This window comes from Taeniopygia guttata, chromosome 2 (genome assembly GCF_048771995.1).
Source record: "Taeniopygia guttata chromosome 2, bTaeGut7.mat, whole genome shotgun sequence".
In the NCBI taxonomy this organism is placed as follows: Eukaryota; Metazoa; Chordata; class Aves; order Passeriformes; family Estrildidae; genus Taeniopygia; species Taeniopygia guttata.
The window spans coordinates 5,328,685-5,355,951 of NC_133026.1; the positions used below are offsets into that span (position 1 = coordinate 5,328,685).

The 27,267-nt window shown below is 38.4% G+C and overlaps 1 protein-coding gene across 1 annotated transcript; it reads right to left on the minus strand.

Moving 5' to 3' along the window:
• Positions 1-27,267, minus strand: WDR48 (WD repeat domain 48). Its single transcript, XM_002186706.7, has 19 exons — positions 27,131-27,267; positions 18,743-18,883; positions 18,353-18,431; positions 17,997-18,079; positions 17,755-17,884; positions 14,198-14,286; positions 13,252-13,353; positions 12,643-12,867; positions 11,216-11,290; positions 10,750-10,852; positions 10,351-10,448; positions 8,677-8,784; positions 8,216-8,312; positions 7,631-7,726; positions 5,581-5,686; positions 4,123-4,210; positions 3,486-3,562; positions 2,593-2,785; positions 1-2,018 (listed from the first exon to the last, which is right to left on the minus strand). The coding sequence occupies exons 1-19, from the start codon at positions 27,176-27,178 to the stop codon at positions 1,923-1,925; spliced, it is 2,034 nt and encodes a 677-aa protein (XP_002186742.1). The 5' UTR covers positions 27,179-27,267; the 3' UTR covers positions 1-1,922.

A 27,267-nucleotide genomic window follows, 5' to 3' on the forward strand; every position in this document is an offset into this window, starting at 1 on the left:
TATTTTAACTAAAGCCTTTTATTCTATACAACTGTGAAACATCATTTACCCTTCTGGCATTGCAGACTCTTCCATTAATCTTTCCTGTTACTGTGTTTCGGGATGGTTAGAAAGAAAAAACAGAAGGAAAGTTACAACCCTGGGCTGATTTCAAACAAAAAAATTACTGTGAGCAACTCCAATGTATACAATAGGACAGGAAGACAACCAGGAAACAAAACATAACCCAAACAGTGCCTATTGGAACAGACAAAGACCCTTGCTATTAATAAATACAAGTCAGGACAGTTTACCAAAAAGAGTTACAGTTCTGTTTAACCATTTAATTCACAAATAGCACTAAAAATGTGCAGTTAAAGCACAATTGTGTCAAACTAAGCATACACAAATGGGGATAAAAAAATGAACCTGATTCTGGAAAGATGGGAAAAGACACGCTAACTTAATTCTGAACCATGGTTTTGTCTAAGCAATGAACTTGTTTTGCTGAGCTTAAAGTGCAGAAGGGAATTACTATTTTGACTATATTCTGACTATTTTTTCAAATAAAACATGATGAAAAATACTTTACTTTTTGTCTGACCAATACAATCCCAGTAATATAATTTATTGGGACTTTCCTTAGGCCTCAACCTAAATCTTGATCACAAGATACAGGAAGGGCTAGAGCATGTGTCTCCTGAAGAAACTCCAATAATATACTGCCCCTTGAAGGCACTTGTGCTTCTGCTTCAGACAAGAGTAATTTTTAAACCATTTCTCTATGAGGATTTCTAATTTGCTCTGGCTACAAATGGTTTTCTGGCATATCCCCACATTTTCTCACAAAAAGCTGAAAGGCCCTTAACCTTCCCTCCCCCCAATAAGTTAAACTTCTATAAAAGATTACCATGAGCCTATGACAGTCACAGATTTTTAGAAATAGCAGTGAAAACAAGATCTGCATAAATCTCTAACAAAAGAACAATTGCATATAAAACCTTGGAAAAGAAGAATCAGTATTTTTATCTCATGAATATGAAATCTGCTGAGAAGTTTTTAAAGTTTAACATTGAACATATGAAGTTATAATCAGAATGGTTTGAAGTTTTAACAAAATGTCACATACTTTTGGAGCACAATTACCAAAAATTAGACTAGTGTGTCTTTAGAACACCTAGGACACAGTGCAGGAAGTAGTCATATATATTTAGGGAAAAAAAAAAATCTCTAAGTTGCTGCAAAGCATGTTCACTCTATTATGATGCACAGCATCACTGGACTCACATTGCTCTGATATTTTTCTAGTGTTCTTATCTTGAATGTCAACAGGTCTCTAAAGCAATTAAAACAATTCTCATGTTAACCCTTGGTTTGCAATTAAATGGGCCCATTAATTCAAGTATGCAATACCTATTTTCCGGTGTTTTCTTTTCCAAATTTCTTTTAGTGGTAGAAATGCTTAAGTAACCTGTGAGAAATCATTGTTGGAACTTTATGAATGGAATGTACTAAAAATACCTTGTGTGCAGTTCTTAATTACATTGTGAACAGAGACTAATACGGCCAAACCTGTTTGATACCGAGCATGAGCAGATGAGGGGATTATGTTCTGGAAAAAAAACCAAAAGCAAAAAGGAGGAAGCAAAAGTCTGCACTGAGTTATCATCCACTCTCTGTACACCTCACACAACACAAACCACTCGGGGACCTCCCATCTCATTGACTGAGACTAGGACAGACTTCAGTTTAAGTCATATAGATTTTTTTTTTCCTCTATATTACAGGTCTATTAGTCACTTCAATTAAATGTTTACTTCCCGTCCATACTGAGGCATTAGAAGTCTCATCTACCTTAGGGGTTCAGGGCTGCTCTAGAACTACTCTTGGAACCAGCACAGCAAGGTCAAGTCAGTAACGACCGCTCTGGGTCCGCGCTGCCCTCACGTCGATTTCTGGCGGTAGTGAAGCGTCAGGTCCCCGCCACTCTTCCAGATGAAGTGCTTTACAGTCCGAAGGTCCATGTTGGGGTCCAAAACCTGCACAGCAAAAAGGCAGCTTTTCCTCAACAAGTCTGCTAGGCTGGCAGAAGTTAAAAAACACAAAGCAAGCCAAACTGAAAATTGATATCAAGATGGGCCATGCAAAAGCTCAGATTTTTTCGATTAGCAACGGAGCCTTATGCGTTACTGAATGATTTTAGTAGAGTAACATGTAACTTCAGATTACAACTACCTCCTCAGTACCTAATCTCCATTGCACTTACTGGGCAACTAGTGTTTTTGGATCAACTTTAAAAAAACTGCCAAAGAAGCAGAACTCTAAACATTCCAGAAATGCTAAAAATACAACTCTAACAAATTGTATTAAACACATTTGTTGACTATGAGTAAGTAAGCCTGTGAGGGCCCCATGCCAGACCAATTGAACAGGTTTATTGTGAAAATTCTATCTGCAACTGTCAGAAACTTGTGTCAGTACTAACTTAACAATGTCAAAACGTTTACTTAGTTTTAAAGGTAACAGATAATCTATAGCATATTTCAAGCTCAGAACTCAAAAATTCACAACCAATTTACTGCTAGAGCTTGGTTTTGATGACAGGGAACTTACCTGGTCCTGGCACAGAAGTTCAATTTTCTCCTCTGCTAGCACAGCAATGTCCTCCTCCTTTTCTTGTTCTCCTGCTTTCTCATTGTTGGAGGAGCTCGTTGTCTGAGACTCGTTGTCCAAGTTGATGATTTTCTCATACACGTGTTCCATCACCTTTCTCACCTGAAGCATGTCACTGGCTGACAGCCGGTCTCTATAGGAGTTAGAAAAGTTTGTCAGGAAAACACTTGAGAAACAAACTTTGTTTCTTATCTTCACACATCTTCCTTAGCTGTAGCAAACTATGCAACAATACAAAGATCATTATGTTGTCTAGTAGTAAATTATCAGGATCATCCAGAATGCCATGATCATAACAGCAATTTATCCAAAGACTCACACAGCAAAACACTCAGAAAAGAAGCTGAGATATTCAAAGGACCAGATAAAAATCTGAATTGATTTCTAACCAACCCAGCTCATGTGACTGGCAAACTAGTTTGCATTCCCTACTTGTCCCTTTTCCTTTCAAAAAGGAATTATTCATCTCTGTTAGCAACAGGAAACAAAGCTGTGGTTCTGAACAGAGCAACAATCTATAAATTCATCTGTCTTCTGATTAAATACCACAAAAGACAAAGTCCCATTTCAGTAGTTAGTTCTTAGGCATTTCTTAGCATAAACTTGAACAACTGCCTGTTGAACCCAAACCCGTTGTTCTTTTCAATATTCTGACATAATTTAGTGCTTTATAGCAATGCTGCTAAATGACTAACTTCTACAAATTAATCAATCACTAAACAATTCTCTTGAAAATCAGTGTATTGGGTTTTTTGTTTGCTTTTTCTTGACCTTGCAGGATTTTTCCTGCAATTTGGATATTCAATGTTGATAGTTATATTTGCATTACTTACTTTTTTAGAGTTTTTGCCCCTGATGATGAATGAGGTTGGAGGTAGAAGGGAATCTTATTGAACTTGGGCATATTTTTCTAGAAGAAAACAAGTTTCAGAAGTGTTAATTTAGGATGAACTATTATCAGCTCCTATTTGCAGCAGCTGCTATGTGAAGTATATTCAGCTCCTAATTATCAAAACTCATGAGAGATTCCTAATCAACACCCCCACCACAGCCAACTTCCAAATTACTCATACTCCTGAGACACTTCAATTTAGATGATGCACAGATCACCTAGCTTTTGAATATAAATTATTTATTTCAAAGGCAATTAGATAGTATCAAAAGACAGCAGCAATATGAAGTGTGGTCTCTGTTCCTGAGTTCCTCACTTGGAAAGGATACCAATTATGCACAGGACTTTGAATTCTTTATCTAAGACGGTCTATCAAAAAATAATTGAGCAAAAAGTACTTTAACTGGGCACATCAAAAAATGATGCATCTCAAAGGGTCTTGATCACAGACGTTGAGACCACTTATTTTAAATACAAACACAGCAAAACTTTAAAATGTAATTTCAGATACTGCAAAGTTAATTGTAGTACATCATAAAAAACCTTAAAAAAGCCAAACTAATACACCCAATACTTACATCCACAGTGATGTCAATTACCCATTGTGGCACTGTTTCATTAAGAAGCATGGATTCAGTTTCACCACCTGAATCTCGACATAGCAACCTGTGACACACAGAAATGACCTTTATTGTAACAGCAATTATTGCCATTTGCATTAAAAAGCTTTCAGGAGAGGTTCTGCCCTTTTAATGGGCAGGGAGCCTGAATTCTGTTAGGATCATGAGAGATTATTTATTTTCTGTAAAGAGCAGAAGGAGCTGTAGGATGACAGATCCCAGAAACAGGGAGTAGGATCTCAGGAGACTACAGCTATGACACAGAAAATGTATAAAAGTACTTTGCTCTGGCTTGTGTTATATTTGTGTGTTGAAGTACAGAATTGTCAGGAGAAGGGGAAAGGCACCTGGCATAAAGCAATTCTCTCCTTGGGAAAAATGAACTTTGCATGTAAATATCTGCTAAGCCCTCACTTAAAGGAAAGAATAAAACCAGTTTCAGGAAATGCGCACGTGCAATGATGCAAAAAAGCCACATTTCATTTTATAAATTGCAATGAGGTATTTTTTCAGTCCTGAAAACCACCTTTTATATCCCATAAACATAGCTTGCTCCCTCCAATAGGGTCTTTCCAGTGTTTTCTTGAGGAGCAGGAGCAGCTGCATAAGAGGGAAGATCCACCAGAACAGAATGCAGGCAAATATTAAGCCCCAGGTACAACATAAATACATTGATACTGTAGGAAAAAAAAAAGTCCGTTTTCCAAGCTGAAAATGGAAACTGACTAAAATTTGCATAATTCTGGGGCTGTTCAGCCTGGGAAACAAAGCCAACAGGATCAAACATGCCCCACCCCCTAAATTTAAAATCCACTATGTCAGTAAATATCAAACAATTCAGTGTTTGCAAGCTCAGCACTTGTTCTGCAGCATTATTAAACTGTCTCTGATGTATCACATATCTCAGTTGGGTTTTTCAATGTAGAACAAGAAGAAACAGAAGGGTAACCAGTACACATATTGTAATACAGGGCCTGTGTTCCTCCCTGCCAGAGATTAGGACCTTCTACTAGATCATCAGCTAATTTTGGTAGCAGAGGCCAATTCTCCAATGAGTAGCACCTCCTAAGTAATTAATGCTCAGAGATCAGCACAACACCCAAAAATCTAAAGTAGCACAATTTCATTCTAAAACACAGTTTAATTTATCAGTTTGCAGAAATAGTGCACTCAAAAATATCACACACAACTAAGGCCTATACACAACTCTTACTGCTTTAAAACACCACACCTTGCTGATGCTCAAACTCACATGCTCAGTTGGATAATGCCAAATCATCATCAACAGCTGCTTATTTTGCCTATCAAGGGTGGGTCTTAAATGTACAGAAGGGATCCAAATAACATTTTTGATAACATTTTGCACTAAGAAAGGGATTATTCAACTGCTGAACTTTTATTTTTAAGTTTTTATACCTGAACAAAGTGCGTCCTCCAGCCTCACCAAAAATAACTGGTGTATGTGGTGGCACTTGGAAGTATCCATTTCCTTTCTGGACTCTGTTCTCCTGTTCCCCATTTACTGTTGGGAAAACACAAAAACAGCAGTGAGACTGCACTAGGCCTTAAAACTGGGCACACATTCCACCTACAGCAGATACATTTAGTAAGTTAATAAGACCATAAGCCTCATGAAAACCAAGAAAATCCCCATTTCCAAGATACAGCGAGTATGTAAAAAACCCACTAGAGTAATGAGATCAATACAGGCCTATTTCAAAAAGCCTGTGAAAAAAGGAAATTAAAACCCAGGAGTCAAAACCCTAGGTTTTTTTTCCCCCCATTTCTTTTGTCAAACCGAACAACATTAAAATTAGGAATCAACTAAAGAGACTCTGCTGAGACAAGACTGTTCTTCCCTCTAGAGTGACAGTACAGAACTATGAAGGGTTGTTTGCACTGCTCTTCTACCTGGATTTGCCAGATGTCAAAACAATGTACTAGGAAAGCTCAAACTCGCAGTGCCTTGAACTGCCTCTGTTATAAATTCAATTTATTACAGCAGTGTGGTTCTTCAAAGACTGAAGAACCCGATTCCATATCAGGTATATAGGACAAAATTAAAGAAAAATCAGCATTATTTATACACCTCTTGAATAGTGCCACTTTAATGAGTAGGTATCTTGAAACAATGTAGAAGAATTTGGATGCCTGACTTGCACTTGGGAAAAGTCATCTCTATTACACTGTGGCACCTCATTACTGTATTTGAAGAAATGTTGAATTCAAGCAACATTAAGAAATTTAAATAGCACAGACTGATGATAAGATGAATGATTCCTCAACTTTCCAATCAGAAATATATATAGGCAAAGAAAGGTCAGAAAACAAAAGAAAATCTGTACTGGAAGGGGTAGACATGATAAAGTCACAGCAAGTGAAAAATCCTGTAGTTTGAAAGATTTTTTCATAACACTTCTCTGAACAATTGAGAGGAACAACACTGCACGTAATTTGTATTTAAATTGGTATCTCTACAAAAATGTAAGTGTCCAACAGGTACATGTCACCTTCTCAAGTCAGTGCTCAGTACCAGTCTCCTAATTTTTTGTTTTGGAAGGGCAATGAAAACATTCTGTTGGAATAAGCAGTGTAGCATCAGCACCACAGAAGCCTGTGAGTTACACTTCTCAAACCTTGTCTGGCTCAAAGCTGTACACTGCCAATACACAACAGTCTGAGACTCAGCAACTGGATCCAGAAGAGTCTGCCAAGAGCTCTAAACCTCCAAGGAGGCCAGTTTTGAAAGAAGAAAGCAACTAATTCTTGGCACAGTCTTGTCACAAAGCAGCGAGATATGCTGAATATACAGTTTTCTTGATTGCATCATCTTTCTATAGAAAGTAATTTCTTAATCACCAAAAATGAGACTTCAGTCAACTCTGACCTGGGTTGAATTGATTTCAAACTCAGGAGTTAGAGACTCTCATTTTGCCAAATTCAGCCTCTACCTTACAGTTCACATAGCTTTCATCTAAGGCCTGATTAGACTTAGCATTATTACTGAAACACCACTTTAAGGAGTTTTCTATGGAGCTAATTCATGTATTATTACATTGAAGGTATCTTTTCCAGTAAGGCTTTTATTTTGTTCACAATACCTAGAAGAAAACTGGAATTATGTCAAGAGAATACTTGCTAATGTTGGATAACTGAATTATTGCTATTTACTGTTTCTTTTCCAAGTCAAGCCTCAGTTTGCCAGTAATTATTTTTAATCATGTTTCTGTAACTTCAGAATCATTTATTCACCTACTTTTTTTAAGACCAAAGATTTCTGCTGATACTTTCAGAAATACAACACACTTTTTAGTGTAAAGCAAATTTAGAAGTGCTAAAAACCATGAAGTCTATAATGCACAGAGAGACAGGTGTAAGACAACAAGTGTTGTATCTGTTTAAGAAACACATATAAACAAACAATGCATGGACAAGTAATAAAAAAGGAAAATATTAAAACACTAACCATGGTTTATCTCGTTTTCCTCTTCATCCATTGGATTGATATGTGTTCTAGGCCAATACTCCAGAAGTGCTTGCAGCAGAAGCCCTCCAAGGTTTACTGTCAACACACAGTGAGGCAGAACTTAAAAAACATGGGCAACACAATATCATCCATTTGATCCACAGCTGAAAATTCCCCGTGAGTTTGAGCAGGTCTGTTCCCAAAGTAAACTATTTATGAGCACAGAAATCTGCTTGTCAATCTGAGATCTGCATATTACAATCTTTCAGGAAAAGCTGATTTTAGAATCCCTGCTGTTGGATCACTCTTGTGCTTTAATATTCTCTACATTAGGTTATAATTACTTTCCCCCTTTTGCATCTTGAAGGTTTAAAACAATTAAATGTAAACCCTGAGCATAACTGTTTCAGAAAAAAAAGGAAATACTTTCTTTGGAGAATATGCAGAATTTAGTATTAAGAAAATAAGCCCCAAAATCCAACCAGATACTGACATAGGTGGCACTGGAATACTTCAAAACATATATATTGGAATTTATTCTGATTTCTTTGTTAAAATAAAACACTAATATTAGTCAAAACTTACATTTTGGATCAGAACCATCAGGACTGCTAAATCCAGCATCCTTTGCTGAAACCCAGGCTGCAAAGCAGTCACTTTCATCCAAAGTAATTGTCAACATCTGTTGGCAAAAGACCACAAGGAATGTAATAGTTTCTTGGGATTAACTAAGTCTATAAATTTCTAATTTTGCTGCTACAAACCAAAGACTTTCTGAAAGCATGATAGCACACTTTGTTTACCAAACTGTATTAATTCATAATTGCTATTGGTGAACTATACCACAAGCAAAATTTAAGTAAAAAAATCTGTTATTCAGATTATTAAGAAACTGTAAAATTGCTGTTTTACTTGAAAATAAATTTAATCCATCAGATAAGCAATGAATGTTCTTGTAAAGTTAACAAACTAAAACCTTTTTGAACAAACAATATATAAAAAACATTAAACATGACATTAAAACAGATGTAGGAGCTGTATCTCACCCCGGTTTTCAAGTCCACTGAGAACCAGTTTGGCACATAAACCATTTTAAATCTCTTCTTAATTTCTTCTTCAAAATCTACTTTCCCAAGGTCTTCAACTTTACATGCCTGTCCACCAAAAGAAATGCACAAGTACTGAGTCATATCAACACCTCAAGTCTTTCCCTTCATTTTCATATACACTTGGAATGATTGTGATCATGATCTCCCCCTGAGCACTGGAGTCCAAAAACATACATGTTAAAGGTTAAATCTTTTTTAAAAAGTCAAACAGGGATTTATATGGCAAGTAATTTTTATTCTTCATTTATCTCCAAGATAGTGGCATCAAGCCAGTAGAGAGGCCTGGAAATACTACTTCAGATTCCTTGAAAATATTTTCCCTACACAGAATAGATTCCTGTCTTCCAATACCCTGTCATTTTTCTCCCCATCAGTACCAATATTTCAGTACTCCATTAAACAACAAATTCAGCTCAACTACTGCAGTGGGAACAGCAGTAAGTGAATTTCTGTGCAGATGCTTTATTTCTGTTTTTTTCATACTTTTAAAAGTCCTTTAAGTAATTCTGTTAAAATCCTAAGTATTATAATCCACTTGCAAGCTTACCATAAAATACTTGTTCTAGACAAACACTAGGACTGCAACCTTAGAATTTATTCCCCCAAAATCCAGGAAAAGTTACAGGAAACAAAGACTGAAGCATGCAGCTTCAGATAAGAAAACCTCCCTCTCTTCTTCCAGCATCTTCAATAAAGTCTCAGCTTGTGAGTGCAGGGAGCAACACTCTGACCTGGCAAATCATCTCATCTCTACAGTTAATATGTATTTAAACATATATCAAATAACACTTTTCACAGCCTTAGTAACTAAAAAAACCTGAATCAAAGTAAAAGTTAACACTGGAATTTGACTTTGGTCTGAGATCTAACAGTGCACATTTAAATACACACTGAAATAAAGAAAACTTTTCCAAAAACAATCTAGGTAATTTTTAGTATAAATCAATATCCTCCAACTTAATTTCTTTTGCACTTCAGTCAACAACTGAGTAAGTTGGCTGAGCATGTTTTACCTCATTACTCATCTTGGCTGCTGCACCGCATAGTTCAAAAAGAAAATACTTAGAATTTAAACAGGCTTTTGCCTGAGAAGAAATTGCTGACAATCTCACTGATGTGGGATTTGAGTACTTTTTCTCTCTGCACACTTTCCCCTCTCCTGTGAGCAATCATTGGGTAAAGCAGCATAAAGAAATGTCACACCAAATCTCCCCAGGCAACACCAGGCAGGAGCCAGGCTTCCTTCTGTTCATTCTCCTGCCATTCCTGACTTACCAGCAAACACAACCCCTCTTTGAAACAAAACCCCATCAAACACACATTGCTATTTCCTGGAAAAAATGCAAGGGTCTGAACTTCAGGAGAATGCAGATGTCAGTACTGGATTGAATTCAGGTGAGTGCAGATATCTGCCTCACATCAGGGAAAGCTACAAAAAAAAGCTCAGAAATGCCTCCTCTTTTTTCAAAAGGCAAACTCTGCATGATATCCTGAGACAAAGATTATTTACTTTCTACCACAGAAATCTCAAACACTAAAAATGTATATGTAAAGAAGTGGCACGATGTAATTAATCATCCAACAGCAGAAAATCTGAAATTGATTCCTTACCTTCAAGACATCCCAGTATGCCACATTATTGTTTGTGTCTTTGGTTAATATGTGCCTCTTGTCATTAAGAATGTGGCACTGAATAATACTAGCACCCCCTGGCAAACAAACAAGAATTAAGGTTACTACTGTCGTTATTTTTTCCTAATATCACATTAAATTAAATTGCACAACATGACATATGCTGTTCTTTAGTTTCACTTCTTTGAGTAAACCTTGGATGCCACCAAGGTTTAAACATTATTATAACTGTAACCAGCAGTGGATAGACAATATCCACATTGTTCTGGTTGAAATCATAGTATCAAGCTTTTAAAAAACCCGAGTCCATCTTAAAGCTCTACCACTTGTGCTAAAGATAACAGATTTTACAAGGTGCTCTGCAAAACACCTGTTTACCTTTTATAACTTGGTCAGGCTGTGTACACAGAGGTGGTATGGGATTGGTACAATCATTATCATAATCTCCTGATGCTCTAAAATTATGGATTCCCTTCAAAGTCTAAAGAAATAAAGAAAAAATAATTACACATTCATAATCATCTATAAACTCTGCTTTTATCTGTGAGTAACAGCTGCCAATTCATGCTGCTTTTTGGATGTTAACTCTCCAGTTCCAAGGAATATAATTTATTTATAAATACATCATAAACACAGAGCAAAGGAAGTAATCCAAAGCTTCCAAATTCAAATCCACCTTTTGAGCAATTTCAATATTAGTATTTTATGATTATTCTAAAGAAAGCTTACAAATCACCGCACATCCCATTCAAATTGAAATCAACAGCCCAATAGTTCCCAAACCAAGACTGCAAATCCCATGACTACTCAACTGTACTCACAGACTGTAAAGTGTATCACTTACCCATTTATTCACAGAGGATTTAGTTGTTGCTACCCAAAGCGCTGGAGGAGGATCAGCTGATCTGTCCAGTTCCATCTAAAAAATGAAAGAAAACTTCAGTCATGCTTAACTTTTCTTTTGATAATTAGTATTGTCTTGTGTAGACCTGCTCCCATAACTGAAAGCATCTCAGAACAGTACTACTTTCAGTTTACTGCAGAAATACAAAGTTTAAATGAAAAGTAGCTAAAATGAAACTTCTGAAAATCCAGAGGCATTATTACAAATATTCAACAAATGAACTGTAGACATGGGCAATAATAGATGTAATGTGTATTAACACAGTAGTTAAGAGTTACTTCCAGCATGATGCAATCTTGTCTAATGAAGTTTCCTAAGCACAGTATTTCCTCAATTATTTTGTGTTCAGACACTTCATATGGTTAAAATAAGAATATAAGAAGTTCTATACTAAAGAAAAGGCAGAATTTTATACATTTGGCTCTGATATTACATTTCTCAGAATAATAAATCACTGTAGCCAAGATTAGACACCCCTTCTGACCTTTGTACAGCTTACCAGCTCTTTCATTTTCCATTTTGAACTGAAATCTCACATCCTGACTTTTCCAGAACTAAATTAACATATCCAGGATTTTATCTTAATACACTCAGCTAGAATTCACTCCCAAGGAAAGCCAGGTTGCTCATATCTATTGGTATATGTTTCAATTACACAATCCTTATACACCTGCAGGTTCCAAAGTATTGCCACTAAAGTTAGACAGCAAAAAAAAAAAAAAAACAAACCAAAAACCAGCCTCTTTGAAAGATTCAGATTTGTGCATGCAAATACCATGTTTAGGTGTTCAAAAAAAACCCCACAAACAACTTTACTCCTGGTTCCCATGAGTATGTAACAGATTCTAACACAGTCTTGTGCACATATGCTGCTGCTGAGGAAAATCCACTTTTGTACAAAATCTTGGCAATGCCAGCTCAGTTTCTTAAAACTGTACTAGAGCCTGATAAACCCAACTTCTCATGTGTGAAGCATATTCAATTTCAGTAATATTCAAATTTGCACATTTTCAGTAGCTGCCAGGCATCCATCATCTTCAGGCAATTCAACTTCAGATGAAATTTAGGAGACAGAGCCAATCTGCTGAAGGTGTGGTACAGTAAACACTTGTTAGCCAGTGTGAATTCTTTAATCAATTTATACCTCAAGCAACTGTTTCATGAGAATACATGCAATTATCCTTTTACACTGTGACACTGACAGCACACTGGCACAAGTTGTGACTTCTCCATTCTTAGAGATACTCAAAACCCATCTTGATGGGGTTCCAGTGCTCTTGGGCAGGGGAGAGGACTGGACCAGATGATCTGCAGACATCACTCCTAACCTCAGACATTCTACAATTCTCTGAATTAAACTCAATTACCTTAAGAACTGGTGCCTTTTCTTCACAGATCAGCACCCGGATATCAGGATTTCGTAAATCTGTACAATAAATCTTCCTGTCTCTTCCTCCTGAATAAACATGAGTGAAGGCTTCATTGACCTGCAGAGCCCAAACACCCTCATCATGGACTCTGTACGTGGCTATGCACCTCTGCTGCCCAAGGGACCACAGGCGGATTGTCCCATCAGAGCTGCCTGAAAGACACTGAGCAACAACCAGCACACTTCAATCAAACTGATATTTAAGGATTTCAAAATATTTTTCCCATAAAAAGATTTTATAATTCATATATTTCTCCTCTAAAATGGTGCTAAATAGGTAACAACTCTAGTTAAGATTTTCAGTGTTTAATGCAAACCCACTGCACACCTAGATGAACATGTAATAAAAACAACTTTCACCCATCAGCCTCTCCCCCTTAACCACTAAGTATCTGTAATCTAGGACATTAAATAATTACATTGAAATGGCCTCCCCCACTTAACCACTTAATATCTGTAATCTATGACAATAAATAATTACATTGAAATGGACTAATGACATTTCTGCTCTCTTTTAAATGTTTTTGTCTCAGGTTAAAGCACATACCTGGGTGCCATCTCTGTTCAACAACAAAGCTTTGACATTGTCTGTGTGCCCTTTGAGTTTCATTAGTTTTGCACAAGTCCTTGGATCCCACACCCTTAGAACCTATGGAAACAGACAGCAGGTAAATGACATTATCACCATTCTTCCCACCAATATGCTACCTCTGCAGAAATTAAGCATTTCCAAATGAATCAACCTTTATTCCAAACATGTGGACATCTATCACTGAAAATACATGTTAGAATAAGACAGACATAACCATATCTTTAATAATCAGATGCCATCTTCTCCTGATTTTAATTTAATTTGTTCTGGCTTCTGTCAAAGCAGTTAAAGAATGGAAGTGACTGGAAACGAGACAGCGTGATATGGGCAAAAACCATGCTTCTGAGAATCCTCTCAGATGCTTCACTGGTGTACCCTATTTTCTCTTTTATATTGTCTTGGAAATAAAATTCTCTCAAGGCTTGATTAGGTAAAAAAAAAAACCCAGAGACTTAAGCCTGTTTTACCTTCCTTAACAAAGAGCAAGGGCTGTCTCTTGGGAACACTTGAGCTTCATTAGCTCACTTCATTTCCCACCTCCTGCAGGGATCTTGCAAATTGCTGGCACCTTCTCTCCTACCTGCAGCAACTGCTTCAGTCTTGATAATCATCTGAGTCATGTGCCCTCAAAATCAGAGCTCTTGTGGGCAAATGTAATGATCCCTGACAAAGAGAGTTACACAAGATGATCTGATTGTCTCCCCTATGTATTAAAGCTCTATGGATACATCACATTTTCAGACTGAGGCACAATTTGTATCCTACACTTGCACTCCCACTTAAGAGAAGTGTCTGCCCTCACTACTGAAAACACAAAAGCTGCTACAGACATGACATTGAAAATGAATAAAACTGTCTCTTTATACTGAAACTGAAGTGAACCCCACCAAATTTTGCTTACCTTTTCAGTGGACCCTGATACAATAACTGTTCCCATTTGATTCATTGCAAGGCTGTAGATTGAGTCTTTGTTCCCACTCAGGGAAGAAGCTATTTCAAAATAAAATTCACATTTTCAATGCTGTTATTTGAAAAACATTCACTCAAAACAGTTATTTTAATACTCCTTGACTTGTGAAAATAGTGCCACTCTGCCCCATAGAGTTGCTTTAAGAAAGACTATAGTCAGCATAGTGCTGGGAAAACCCCATTCCAATTCTTAATCTACTACTGTATAAAACAAAGTAACCCTCCAGATTTATGGTAATTATAATTTTGGTGATCTTTTGGCACCACAGTTCTGTGCCAGGGCCATCAAGCTGCTCTTGCTCAACTATGTCATTGGAATATGACACTTCTTTGTGATCTTGTAACACACAGCATTTGGATTTAAGTGCAGATATTTTTTTTTTTTCCAAGCCAAGGAACAGTAAAATTATACATCTTGTATTAAAGGCTCTTCTCCTAGTTCAGCAGAAATGCAGAGAAGTTACATTGCAGCTGAAATATGTTATTTAAGCAAGGATGTTACCTCTGCACTTGTGAAAACCATATGGCAGATCCTTAGCATCACACCTACCATCAAAGCTGAGGAATTCTTTACCAACCAGCCTAACCCCTTTTTGAAGATTAAAGTATCAGTCCCTCAACTCAGAAAAGCACAGACACAGCAAATGAAAATCACCTATTTGGAGAGCACAATCAGGCATTTCATCAAGCCTCAAATCCATACCATCAGTATGCCAAGAAGGCTGAGAATAGCAACAAACTGCATGGCCAGTAAAATCATGTAACATCACACAATAATTTATTTATATGATGGAGCTAAGTTTCCAACACAGGATTTGTAACCTAGTATCATAATTTAATATCATATTTTGTCCCAGTGGAGAAACCTGTGTCAGGGGGGTTTAGGCTGGAAATCATGAAGAGGTTCTTCCCCCAGAGGGTGGTGGGACACTGAACAGGCTGCCCAGGGCACTGTCAGAGCCCCAGGAGCATTTGGGTAACAGTCTCAGGCATAGGGAGAGATTTTGGGGTTATCCCATGTAGGGCCAGGAACGGGACTCAATGATCCTTGAAGGTCCTTGACAATTCAGGATATTCTATAACCCTATTATAGAATTATGCAGCTTTACTTCAGAGTCCTCTTAGCCACTGGTTATAGCATCCAAACGCAAACTGTCAAATTAAATCTATTATTTGGAGGTAAAATAAAGCAAGAGTTTTCCACTGTCCCCAGAGAACGGCTGAAAGCGAAACACAGAACTGAAAACTCTTGAAGGTTGGCACACTGTTCAACAATCATAATAACTTAGGAAAGGATAATATACAGAGTTTTGAAAAGCTGGATAGCAGGAATAGAAGAGTCTTAAATGTACAGAAGCAGAATTTATGCCAGAACAAAAACAAAGCTCAACTCCACTCCCTTCTGGAAGGGACTACCTCTCAAAAGCTAAATCTCTCCACTTAATTTGAATTATAGCTCTTCTGACTGAGTGACTTTAAAAATAGGCTTCCTCTTAATGCTGGTTTGTGTACACTCCTTCCAGGTACTCAGATAGAAAACTAATACACAAGCACAAGTTTCACTTGTACTCTGAAAAAATCTGTTACTTGAAAGGACTCAGGAAAACAGGTTCTATGAGGACATACATTGTGTTCTTTCCAACAGAAACAGTTACTGGGGAACTCTAAAATGAAAGAAAAAACTCCTCTGCTTCCTCTTCCTCCCCCTTACGGAATATTTGCATTCTACTCCAGAAATGCAAATTTCTCCCTGTCACCTTAGAGGTAATGTCTCCACTTCCATTTTATCTTGGGTTCAAAACAAGCACCAGCTCCTCAGTACTCCCCATCTCCCATTTCTGATTCACTTCAATCATTTAGGTTCTGTATCACTGTTACATTGTACAATAAATGTTTTTATGCTTCTTTATTATTCCACAACTGAGTCTTCCTGTGAGCACACAAATAGATTCTTCCTTCAAAAACTCTTTTGAAGTAGAAGACAGCAAAACTTACAGTTATCAGCAAAGTTTGGCTATAAAATAATTCTACTTTCAGTGAAAAAAAAAAAGGAAGAAATAGAAGGATTTTATATTTCTGGGAAATACAAAGTAACTATCTTAAGTCATGTGCCATCCCCACATCATTCTGCAGTGCAACACAGCTCTCTAAAGCTATGTCTCCTCCAAGGCTACTCAGATATGTCAGCACAAGGCTATACTTGAATTAAAAAGTTCTTTAGACAACAAATGCAAAACTGACAGTTCTACCCAGCAGATACACCTCTGGTTTTAGAGGCTACCAAATGTACACAATTAAACACACCTTTTGAAATCAGCCCAATACAGCAAATAAAAACCCCCACACCAATCACCTCTTACTTACAGAATCACATATACCTGAAATGTCTTAGGAATGTGTGTGTCAATTCCAAATTTTGGTTTTGCAGATTTTCCTTGAGTCATTACTGACCCATGACTGAGGAAGCAACTAGGCTTATTTAGAAAATTAATATATAGCAGTGTGCAAAACAGTTCTGCTCTTTCCCAATGTTATTGTTTAAATATCCATCGAACTAACTAAAAAATGAAAGATCACTCATTGGGAACACAATTTTTCCAACCTACCTAACAAGCAGCAATGTACACTGTGGTCACACTAGACTTTTTCTCCAAAAAATCAACTGTAAAACAGATCTGTGTTATTCACTTAAATCCAACTGAACCTAAAGACTGGTATGACACTCCCCAGAAGAGCAACTTAACCAGTTCTACCCTGACCATTCTGAAAAAAAGGCAGTGTTGAAATTGCTGTAGAAAGGAAAGATCTTACAATTTACATAATGCCTTTCTGGGAGAGAAGTAGGACAGGTGACTTCCTAAAAGATGGGGGTGACATTGAGAATTAACCCTGATGAGTAGAATCTAGTTTCCCCTTGCCTTTCAATCTCCAGTGAGTTAGATCACACCAATTTGTTATCCTTATATGTAATCAGTGCTTTGTGTTACTCTGTGATTTTTAGTCTAGCTTATCTAGTAACTATTCTTCTGACAGATTTGACAAATGTAAAGTCCTGCTTCAGGAGCTGCACTGTTTTTTTCAGCATCTGTACAAACAAAAAATCAACCCCAAATTATAAAACACAGAAAACGTTGGAACAAATAAGCTAACAGAACATTTCTATAAAAGGCTGGTTGAGGGGTTAAAATCTTCTCAAGTTAAAGCTCTATCAACTTTCAGAGAAACCAGCATGTCATAGCTCAGGAGAAACAGCTCAAAGAGACTTGTCCTCTATTCTAAATGCCATGACTGTTGGATGCTCTAGATTTCCAGCTATTACATAACACAACAAATGAACTGAATGTATGCAACCCCCCACCCCCTTTCAAATTTCTTGCCCATTTTTTATGTACAGAGAGAAAAAGGCATCCATAGTTTTAAACTGACCTCACAGATTATGCTACTCAATAAAATACATTGCATTTGCCTCCTCCCTCCCCAGGTACCTACTTGTGACAGTATTATTTGAGGCAGTCAGTGCTGTGAGAGTATTTACATCCCAGAGGAATATCTGTCTGTCCAGCCCAGCAGATGCTACCAGCTCCTTATCTTTTGCATATGCTAAGGCTTTCACATAGTCCTACAATGAAATAAATGTAACAATATGAATCAGTGTTATCCTTCTGAAATTTACATCTTAATTGTAAGAATGGCACTGATCACACACAGTATTTACAGATAATTTTCTTCACCTTATGCGTCCTTAGTGTTGACATGCAAAATCCCTTATGTGCATTCCACACTTTAACAGTAGTATCTGAAGAAGCAGATATCACTAAATTGGAAAGAATAAAGACTAAATTTAATGGCTTGTATATTACTTTAGAGCATATTCATACTACTTTGTTTTTCAAAAGAGATTAAAATAATTTATATAGTATTCCAATTTTCATTAAAACAGCTGCTTACACTATTTACCAAAATTACAATATACAAATTAATTTTAATCACAAATTAATTTTACATGCTAAGATGAATAAAAAGTAGCAGGTAATTTACTTGTATACAATTTCTGAATACTGTAGTTCTGAAACTTTAAAGTACTTACATGTTTTGCCATTGCAGCAGAGCACAATGTCATTTACCCAATCTGTGTGGTGTTCCATAGATGCTATATAAGGGTCTTGCTGCAAATTAAAAAAATAAGCTCATCACCAATGGAGAAGATTGCAACTATCGCATCCTGTTGTGGTATCTTCTTCATCCTGCATATGGATCCAAAGCTTGCTAGTGCAGAGTTATTTGAAATCACTCTCTTTTGTGAGAGTTACACAATTATGCAAGATACCACAGTACAAGCAATATCAAAAGAATTCCGTGATCACAATAATTGGCAGCTGTCAAAAAACAGCATCAGGTACAGCCCTGTAGGCAGCTTACCAGCAGGATAACATGGAAAAAAATAAGTTTAGACCCCAGGAAAGCTCTCCTGACTGACCTTGTGCTGATTGACACTCCATATCCTTATGATGGAGTCCCGCCCTGCCGTGAAGAGTCTGTTTAATGCTGGGTCCAGCTGAAGTGCATTTACCCCGTTCCGGTTGTACTTCTCCACTTCATCTCTAATCACATAGGAAACCTAAAACACATTTCCACAAATCCAAACATGGTATTAAGATATTGACATGGCCATAAAATCTGAATATCTAATTTCATCTGTGTAAGGTTCTTGAGTAGAAAATATGAAGAGTTTCACAAACATTGTCTGTTAGTTTGAGAGTTACCAGCACCACCAAAGTCACTTGCTCCCAAAAAATGGAGAACAGTGATAGAGAAGATTCAGCAGTGACAGAACTGGAGCCCAGAAGATTTTTTTAATCACTGCAACTTAAGCTGAGAATCCTCAGTTCAATTCCCTGCTGTGTGTGCATATTCTAGGTGATCTCAGACAACACACTGAGTCTGTGTGTCACTTCCCAAGAGGGTTCCATAGCTTCCACAGCTGCAATGCCAGTATTTCCTAGCCTCACAAAGGAGAGGATATATTCACCATGGCTTACAAAGCACTGGAAGACCGCAGATACAAATTCAGTAGGTGTCACTACTGCTTTTAAACCAATTTTTTAAGAACTGCCTACCTGACAATATAATAAGTCAAACTCTTAGTGTTCTTTCAGATAAATTATCCCATTGGTTTCTTTTCTTCCATGTTTGACAGTACTGTGTGTAAAGGTTATTTCACAGATTTGCTCAAAAAAACTAAAAGGAAATTTCAGGAGACCCTGAAAGGCCATGGCAATCTCCATTATTGGTGTTCAGTAAATACAATTCTAAGACACTGCAGCTTCTTCAGAGCTCCTGCACACACTTTCCTGATCCCTGGGTTTACACACTGCTCTGAGGAAAGCCCTCACGCTGAGGGAGAAGGAGGGGAAGATGCCAGTTATGCCTCTTCCCAGATTCTATAAAATATAATCAGAACAAGGCAAAATGTCATGCTTGGTGTAATCAAGCCTGCTCAAAACAGGAAACCTCTGGATACACAAGCACCAGTGTTTTGAAGATGCTTATAAGGAGTAGTCTTGGGCTAGAGATCTGAAAGTAATTTTTCACTCCAGTAACTGTATTACAGTATAAAGAAATGCTTTCCACATCAGATCTCAGTGACACAAAATAAACCTAACAAATTAAGATGTTCAGTGGTCCTTATCACAGAAGAAGTATTTTAGAGCAGCTCAGACTCCACACCATGAGAGCTCACAGGTCCATCGGTGAACGTGGGAAACGCCTCCATCAAATTATGCCATCCTCAGGCAGCACAGCCAGAGCACTGATGCTTCCAAAAAACACATGTCCAGTGCTATTCTCTGTTTGAGAAACAGCTGCAGCAGCTCTGCAGACCAACACTGAAGGATCAAAATTAAGAGCCTCCTGAATCCTTCTGTCTCAACACTCTCCATTACCATTCCACAAGTCCTTCACTACACTTATTAACATGATGTACATAATTGTATATGTACAATACACATAAATAAGTGTATTATTATATCCCCAATGCTCTTAAAGACCTTCTGTCAGCCACTCTCAGCCCTTTTAGTATCACAGCTCTTCCTCCCAGTTTCAGATTATGTCCTCATTTCCATACTTTCAGCTTCTCTCACCCATTCCAGACTCATCCATAACATTCTTGCTATCTGTGCTCAAGTTTCCACCTACACACAGCTCCAGAGAGCTGCTGAAAGGAGACACCATCAACCCCACAGAAGTGTTATGGTAAAGCACTCCAGGCACTTGAGGTATTATTTCTTTGTGAGATGCAGGGAGCAAGATCTATGTGCCCCTCCTTACCTGGGCTTAATCATATCATGGCTGTACTGCTGAAAGATCCACACAGATTATGTGCACAAAAGTCAAGGTTTAGCAGGATTCAAACACAAGGCAAAGGGTTGCCCAAATTCACATTGTTGTCAAACACTTTGAATAAAACCAATGAAAACACTCAGTTATGAAAACTAAATGTGAGCACCTAAGACACAAACCTAGAAGTCAGTAGATCAAATTTAATGTTATTCTTTTGAAAGAACAATATTTTTCTAACACAATATCAGGCTCAAGATCAGCAGGGCCCTCCACCTCTTGTTTTCCCAAATGCTACCAGGATATTCTTGGTGAAAGCCTTAATTTTTGGATTTGTTCCTCTTCTGTCAATCACATCCCATTTGTTACACTTTCAGGTATAATTTAAGAGCTCTTCATTCCACTCATAAGTTAGATTGTCAAACTATGTTAGTCACCTAAGCATGATAACACTGATGCTTTTTGCACATAATGATGTTACTTCTTTTTAGTTTAAAGGAAGTCAGGAAAAACACAGCCATGAATATTTAAAAATGCAAAATAATTCCCAAATGATGGCTTACTTTAGTAAATAAGGTACTTTTCATATATAATTAAAACTTTCACAGGACTTTGGAAATTGAGTCATATTTCTACATTAATCTTGATGAAATTAAAGTCAGCTCAACCAAATGCTGTTTCCCCCTCACACAAAGACATGATCAGAGGAGACTGACAACCAATTCTCATTATCACCAGTACTGAAACAGTCAAAGATAATTTGCCCTCTATTGCCTTTAATGACTTCCACATATTAATTTAGTCAAACATCTCTTGGCAAGTACTGTTTTTATTTTAAAAGAACTGGGATAAAGAGAGGGGTTATATTGTTTCAGTTTTATTGTTTCCTGGTAGATCTGAACTGGATCTCAGCAGAAGCTGAGCAGGAAACCCAACATCATCCTTCTTTCTCCCTGTGACAAGCTTGAGAAAATAACTCTGCTGTAACAACTGAATTAAACAAGATTAAAAACTTATGTTCCCTTTTTTGGGTGTAAAGATCTTTAATTAAAAAAAATATGGCAAAACAACAAAAAGCTTGATACAAAATTCCTCATCAGTGACTGTTACTGTGCACAGAATCCAACCAGTTATTTTTGTCTCTTCTTAGAATTTTAGAAAGTGTTATTTATTGTCCACAGAAGAAATAATATACTTGTCCTGATAAGCTGTTTTGAAAATTGAAGGAGTAACAGCAAGAAGAAAAAGAAATCCCTGTTTTATTAGATAATGGTAAGTTCCTCCACATCATGGGGACAAACTGTGACATATTTATCAAACATACTTCTAATCCAGATTAAATATGGACTTTTAAAAAATTTTCTGATACTAAAAAGTTAAACAAAGAAAATTATTCTGTATCAGCAAGTTGATGTGACACCACACCAACACTTCACACAAACACTGCAATTTGAGCAGCTGGCTAAGGACAAGGCAAACTATTTGTCCTGAAAACAGTATGAGCTGAAAAGGACTATAGCAAAAAAGACTCTCCAACTCATTTTGGAAACCTAAAGATAGACAAGTAACTGTCAGCTGTTTACACTGAAAATAATAAATTTATTTGCTCATCCAAAATATTAACTGGTACACTCCTGCTAACCAGGCATTGAGGCTGAAGTAAACATCTTGTTTATTAACATAACTAGAACAAGACACACAGCACATATGGCTGAACTAAAAATCACCTCATGAGACATTTGTTGCACACCACATGGAACCCTTTGGAAAGGGAGGTACCACACCACAGGCATCCAGGCACTTGCTCTTAATGCATTAATTCCATATTAACATAGAGTGAAAAATTAAGGGCTCCACAAAATCTGTAGAAAGGCTGTTGAAATGCATGAGGAACTTAAAATGTATCAATAAAAGCAACAGCAAGTTGACTAAAAGAGATGAAACTTGGGTAAGAGTGGTGGACACTCAGCCAAGTCCACAAACCAAAACATTCAGTAACAGGAAAAGAGGAAGATTGGTGATAACCCACATGTGGCTCTCTATTATGTTCTTATCTGTAAAGAAAAAAGGTGAGAAAGTGCTTTTTGTTTTGTTAGGATTTTGAGTGACACTTAGCATAGAATTAAATATTTGAAGATTTAATAAGTACACAAAAGAAATACAAAAACAAAGTATATTTTCAAGCCTGTTTGTACACAAACAAATCCAAACAATATAAATGCAGTAAAGTGCTGGTTGAGGAGAAACTGCTGTGATAAAATTCACCTCTGCTCCTGAAGCACACAGACCTCATTACTGAAGATAAAGCACCGAGTTCTGCCTGCAAAGGGGTGTGGAAACCCGCAGGAAGGGAGGGCTCCAGGACCTCAGTGGCATTTGCTCCATGCAGGACAGGCAGGAGCACATCCCTGCTGTGCCCTTTCCAGCAGAGCACAGAGCTAGGGGCAAAGCACACACACAGAAATTGGGATATAGATCACCATGGGAGGAGCAGGGCTTGGGGGATTGTGAAATATTTTACTAACAACCAAAGCTTTGCCATCAACACTGCTGCAGCTTTTATAAGCTCCCAGAATGAGGAAGAATCTTCCACAGCAGCAGTGCACAAACATCCACTCATTATAAAGAGTTTATGGGATTCAGTAGCCTAAATGGATCAGGACTAATCATTTTAATGACTACCTAAGAGCTGCAGAGATAAAGCTACTGCCAACAGATACATTTTGGCACACAAAGCCAAATGAATTTCTTGCAGGACTTACAAGTGTTTACTGCACGGATAAGTGTATCAGCTGATGTGGTATCATATTATCCTTGTTACATTACATGCATTATAACAGGCTTTACCTTCACAGATGGGTAAAATCTGCTTTTAAAACATCCCACCAAACCACATGGAGGAAACAGTAACCAGCTGAGCTCCGAGGTTACTCATTCCTTGTTTCTTAGTGAACAACAACAACAAAAAAATAAAGGTATTTCTCAAAATCATGGGAGGTTCCGTGAGATCTGAATTGCATCGAGAATGAGATAAGCAGCAGTGAAGTACCAAGGAAAAAAAATCAACATTGCTTCACTATCTTGGTGGAGGATATGAATCCCTAAAAACATGGCTTCTAATTAAGGAGAGTATTTGAATTTTTATCTAGGCTCCAGAATAAAAGTAATGGAAGGCATTAAGAAGCTCATTTTATCCTTTTACGATGGAATCAACATACTGGCTATTTGTTTGCTTAAGCATTATATCTGAAAAAATATGTTTGTAATTATAACTTATATTTATTATACATAAAACATAAAAATAACAGATACCACATCTAGTAAGCTGCAGTATTAGTGCACAAATGTGACAAAATCAGTTCAAAAAGATCACAATAGTTTGGGTTGGAAGGGACCTTAAAGACCTTCTCATTCCAACCACTGCCACAGGCAGGGAATTCTTCCACTAGACCAAGTTGCTCAAACCCCCATCCAGCCTGGCCTTCAACAATTCCAGGCATGGAGAATGAGATTTTTCTTATTCTGTACAAGACCTAAAGCTAAAAAGTGCTTAAAATTCATGCAATTATATTATAAGGAAGTTGATCCTTACATGGCAAAATCCTCATGTGCTGTTTTGAGTTTGGGAGTAAATTTATTCTGACCAGGGAGCAAGTCTGGGAGAGCAGTTACAGTGCAATTCCTATAGGGCAATGCCTTCAAGGCACCTGCTGGGGAATAGCTTCACCTTGACTGCCAGGACAACATCTGAAAGCTGCAGCACACAGCCAACAGCAGTGTCTCACACACCCCTGCATCCTCCCTTCCCAAATCAGCATGTAACATACCCCTGCATCCTCCCTCCCTCCCCAAATCAGCGTCTCACACACCCCTGCATCCTCCCTCCCTCCCCAAATCAGGGTCACACACACCCCTGCATCCTCCCTTCCCAAATCAGTGTCTCACACACCCCTGCATCCTCCCTCCCTCCCCAAATCAGTGTCTCACACACCTCTGAATCCTCTCTCCCTTCCCAAATCAGTGTCTCACACACCCCTGCATCCTCTCTCCCTCCCCAAATCAGTGTCTCACACACCTCTGAATCCTCTCTCCCTTCCCAAATCAGTGTCTCACACACCTCTGCATCCTCCCTCCCTCCCCAAATCATTCAACCACACTCCTGCAGCCTTCAAAAAGGCAGGGCTAAGCTTCATGAACACCTGCCACTGGAAACTTCAAATGCCTTTCTCCCATTTTAAGAGTTTAACTTATTTTCTTTTTCTATGTATGAAATTTATTTTGAGGCCTAAAACTCTGATTAAACCATTAGAAACTAAAATTATATGCAGAAGCACCCTAAACTGACTATTTTGGATGGCTTTGCTTACCAGTGGAACAGGTGCATCCAAGCTAATAATAGTTCTGATTTCCATAAACTTCAACCAGCTCTCCTGCCATGTAAGGAATCAAGTTCCTCCTTTCCTAAGAGATGTCTTTTGTAAAAGCTTCTTCTTCCAGCCTCATAGGTTTGGAATAAATTTCTCCAATTCTCTCTCTCTCAAAAACTCTATGCAGAAGCACCCTAAATGCTCAAGCACTGGGAATTAAAATACACAATGTGTAGTTTTATTTTTCCATTAGCAGCTGATGGATAAAACATCCCTTACTTGTACAAATTCCTATTACAAACCAAGAAAGTGAAATAGTAAGAGTCAAGAAAAAAATCCTAGCTGCTAGTCAAGCTTTATAAATGTTTATCATGGAATGGTCTGGGTTGGAATATGCTCTCATTCCACCCCCTGCAATGGGCAGGGACACCTTCCACTCTGCCAGGTTGCTCCCAGCCCTGTCCAAGCTGGTCTTGAACACTTCCAGGGCTGGAAAGCTTCTCTGGGAAGCACAGCCAAGCTGGATGCAAACTCACAGTGCACTGCTGAGACACAGACCAGTGTCATGTACATCACTTGTCATTAGTACATGAGATGAAAAAATACCACACAGCACAATGAGAACAGACAAAACATCATAAACCAGCAGAAAACCACCTGTAAAAACAAGTTTTTGAGCTAAGCCATGCTTGGAAAACAAAAGTAGTAGTAAAAAATGAGCTCTTTGAGGCATGCTGCTGTCAGGCAAATACTACTTCAGAAATAGGAGTGCAAACAAATATCAAGGTACAATCAAATCCCCCTCCTTAGGGGTATAACCTGAAAAAACTTGTTCATAGCAAAGGCACTCTTTATATTTTAAAGCATGCCATGTTTTTGGTTTTTTTTCTAGTAAGGCAAGGGGATTCTTTATATAGAATTGAAAGAGTGCTTCCCTTAACCACAGAAAACACTAAAAGCCCTATAAGATGCCCATTTATCACTGTGTGATAAATGATATGTCCAAAAACCAAACCCACCTCTGTTTTGAAAGCTTCTAATGCTATTTTTCAAGCCTAATCAATATTTCATTTGATCACACTGGATAGGTACAGCCAAAACTGGCACTTGCCACTAGGCAGCTTTGCACATTGATAAAGCATTAAATCTTTTCCATAATGGAAGCTATAAAAACATCTAAAGGGCAGGCACTACCTCATACAAGAAAAAAGGCATTGAGAACCATAAAATAAAACTATTGTAATGACTTTTTACACACACTTTGGTAACTCCAGTCTCCACCAAGGCTACAACAATCCACTTGTAGCTACACGTGAGCCCAAATAACCGCAGGGTTTAATTCTTCCTCAAGTGTGCTGAGAATGTCTACACCCATCTGACTGCCTGTGCCACGGGTTTCCTTCAACAAATGCTGTCTGGAGCCGGCAAGGAATAACTCTGAAATTTGGGAAAAAAAAAAACAAAACAAACCAAACTGCTCCACACTCACGTGTGTGAAGGGACAGAGTGCTTCACAGAAACTAAGCAGAAATATGATGCAAAACAGATCACCGAATTATGGAATGGTCTGGGTTGGAAGGGACCTTGGAGATCACCCAGTTCCAACCCCCTGCCCTGGGCAGGGACAGCTTCTTCTGGACCAGGCTGCTCAAAGCCCCGTCCAACCCGGCCCTGAAAAATTCCAGGGATGAGGTATCCACAGCTCCACTAGGAAAACTATTTCAGTGTCTCACCGTGCTCACAGTAAAGAATTTCTTCCTAATATCTAATCTAAATCTACTCTGGCACCGGACACAGCCAAGACAGGAATCTCAGCCCTGTCGCTGCTGGGAATTCACGTTACACCAAAGCAGGTTTGAGGGCACCGCTCTCAGTTCACCTCCCCCGGTGCTCCGCCGCTTTTGATCTGAGCTGCTTCAGCTCTGAAGCAAAACCCGACCCCGTTCGGCAGCGAGCAGCAGCTCATCCCCCGCGGTGCCTCAGCCACGGCGGCCAAGAGAGGCGGGGGAGAGACCCCGGGGGCGTGCGGCGCTGCCTCCCCTCACCGCTGCAGCGGGAGAGCGGGGCGACTGCGCTACCATAGAAACCCCCAAGGCCTGACACGCTGCAGCCGCGAGGCTCGGGGCTCCCTTGGAGCCGTGCCGGCCCCGCCGCGCCCTCACCTGCACTTTCCGCCGCCCCGCCGTGTTCTGCCGGTGATGCGCCGCCATCTTGCATGTTGACACTGTGGCGTCATGTCCGACCGGAAGCGCCAGCCCCTCACGCGGCCCGCGCGAGGCTTTTATACGCCAGCGGTAGC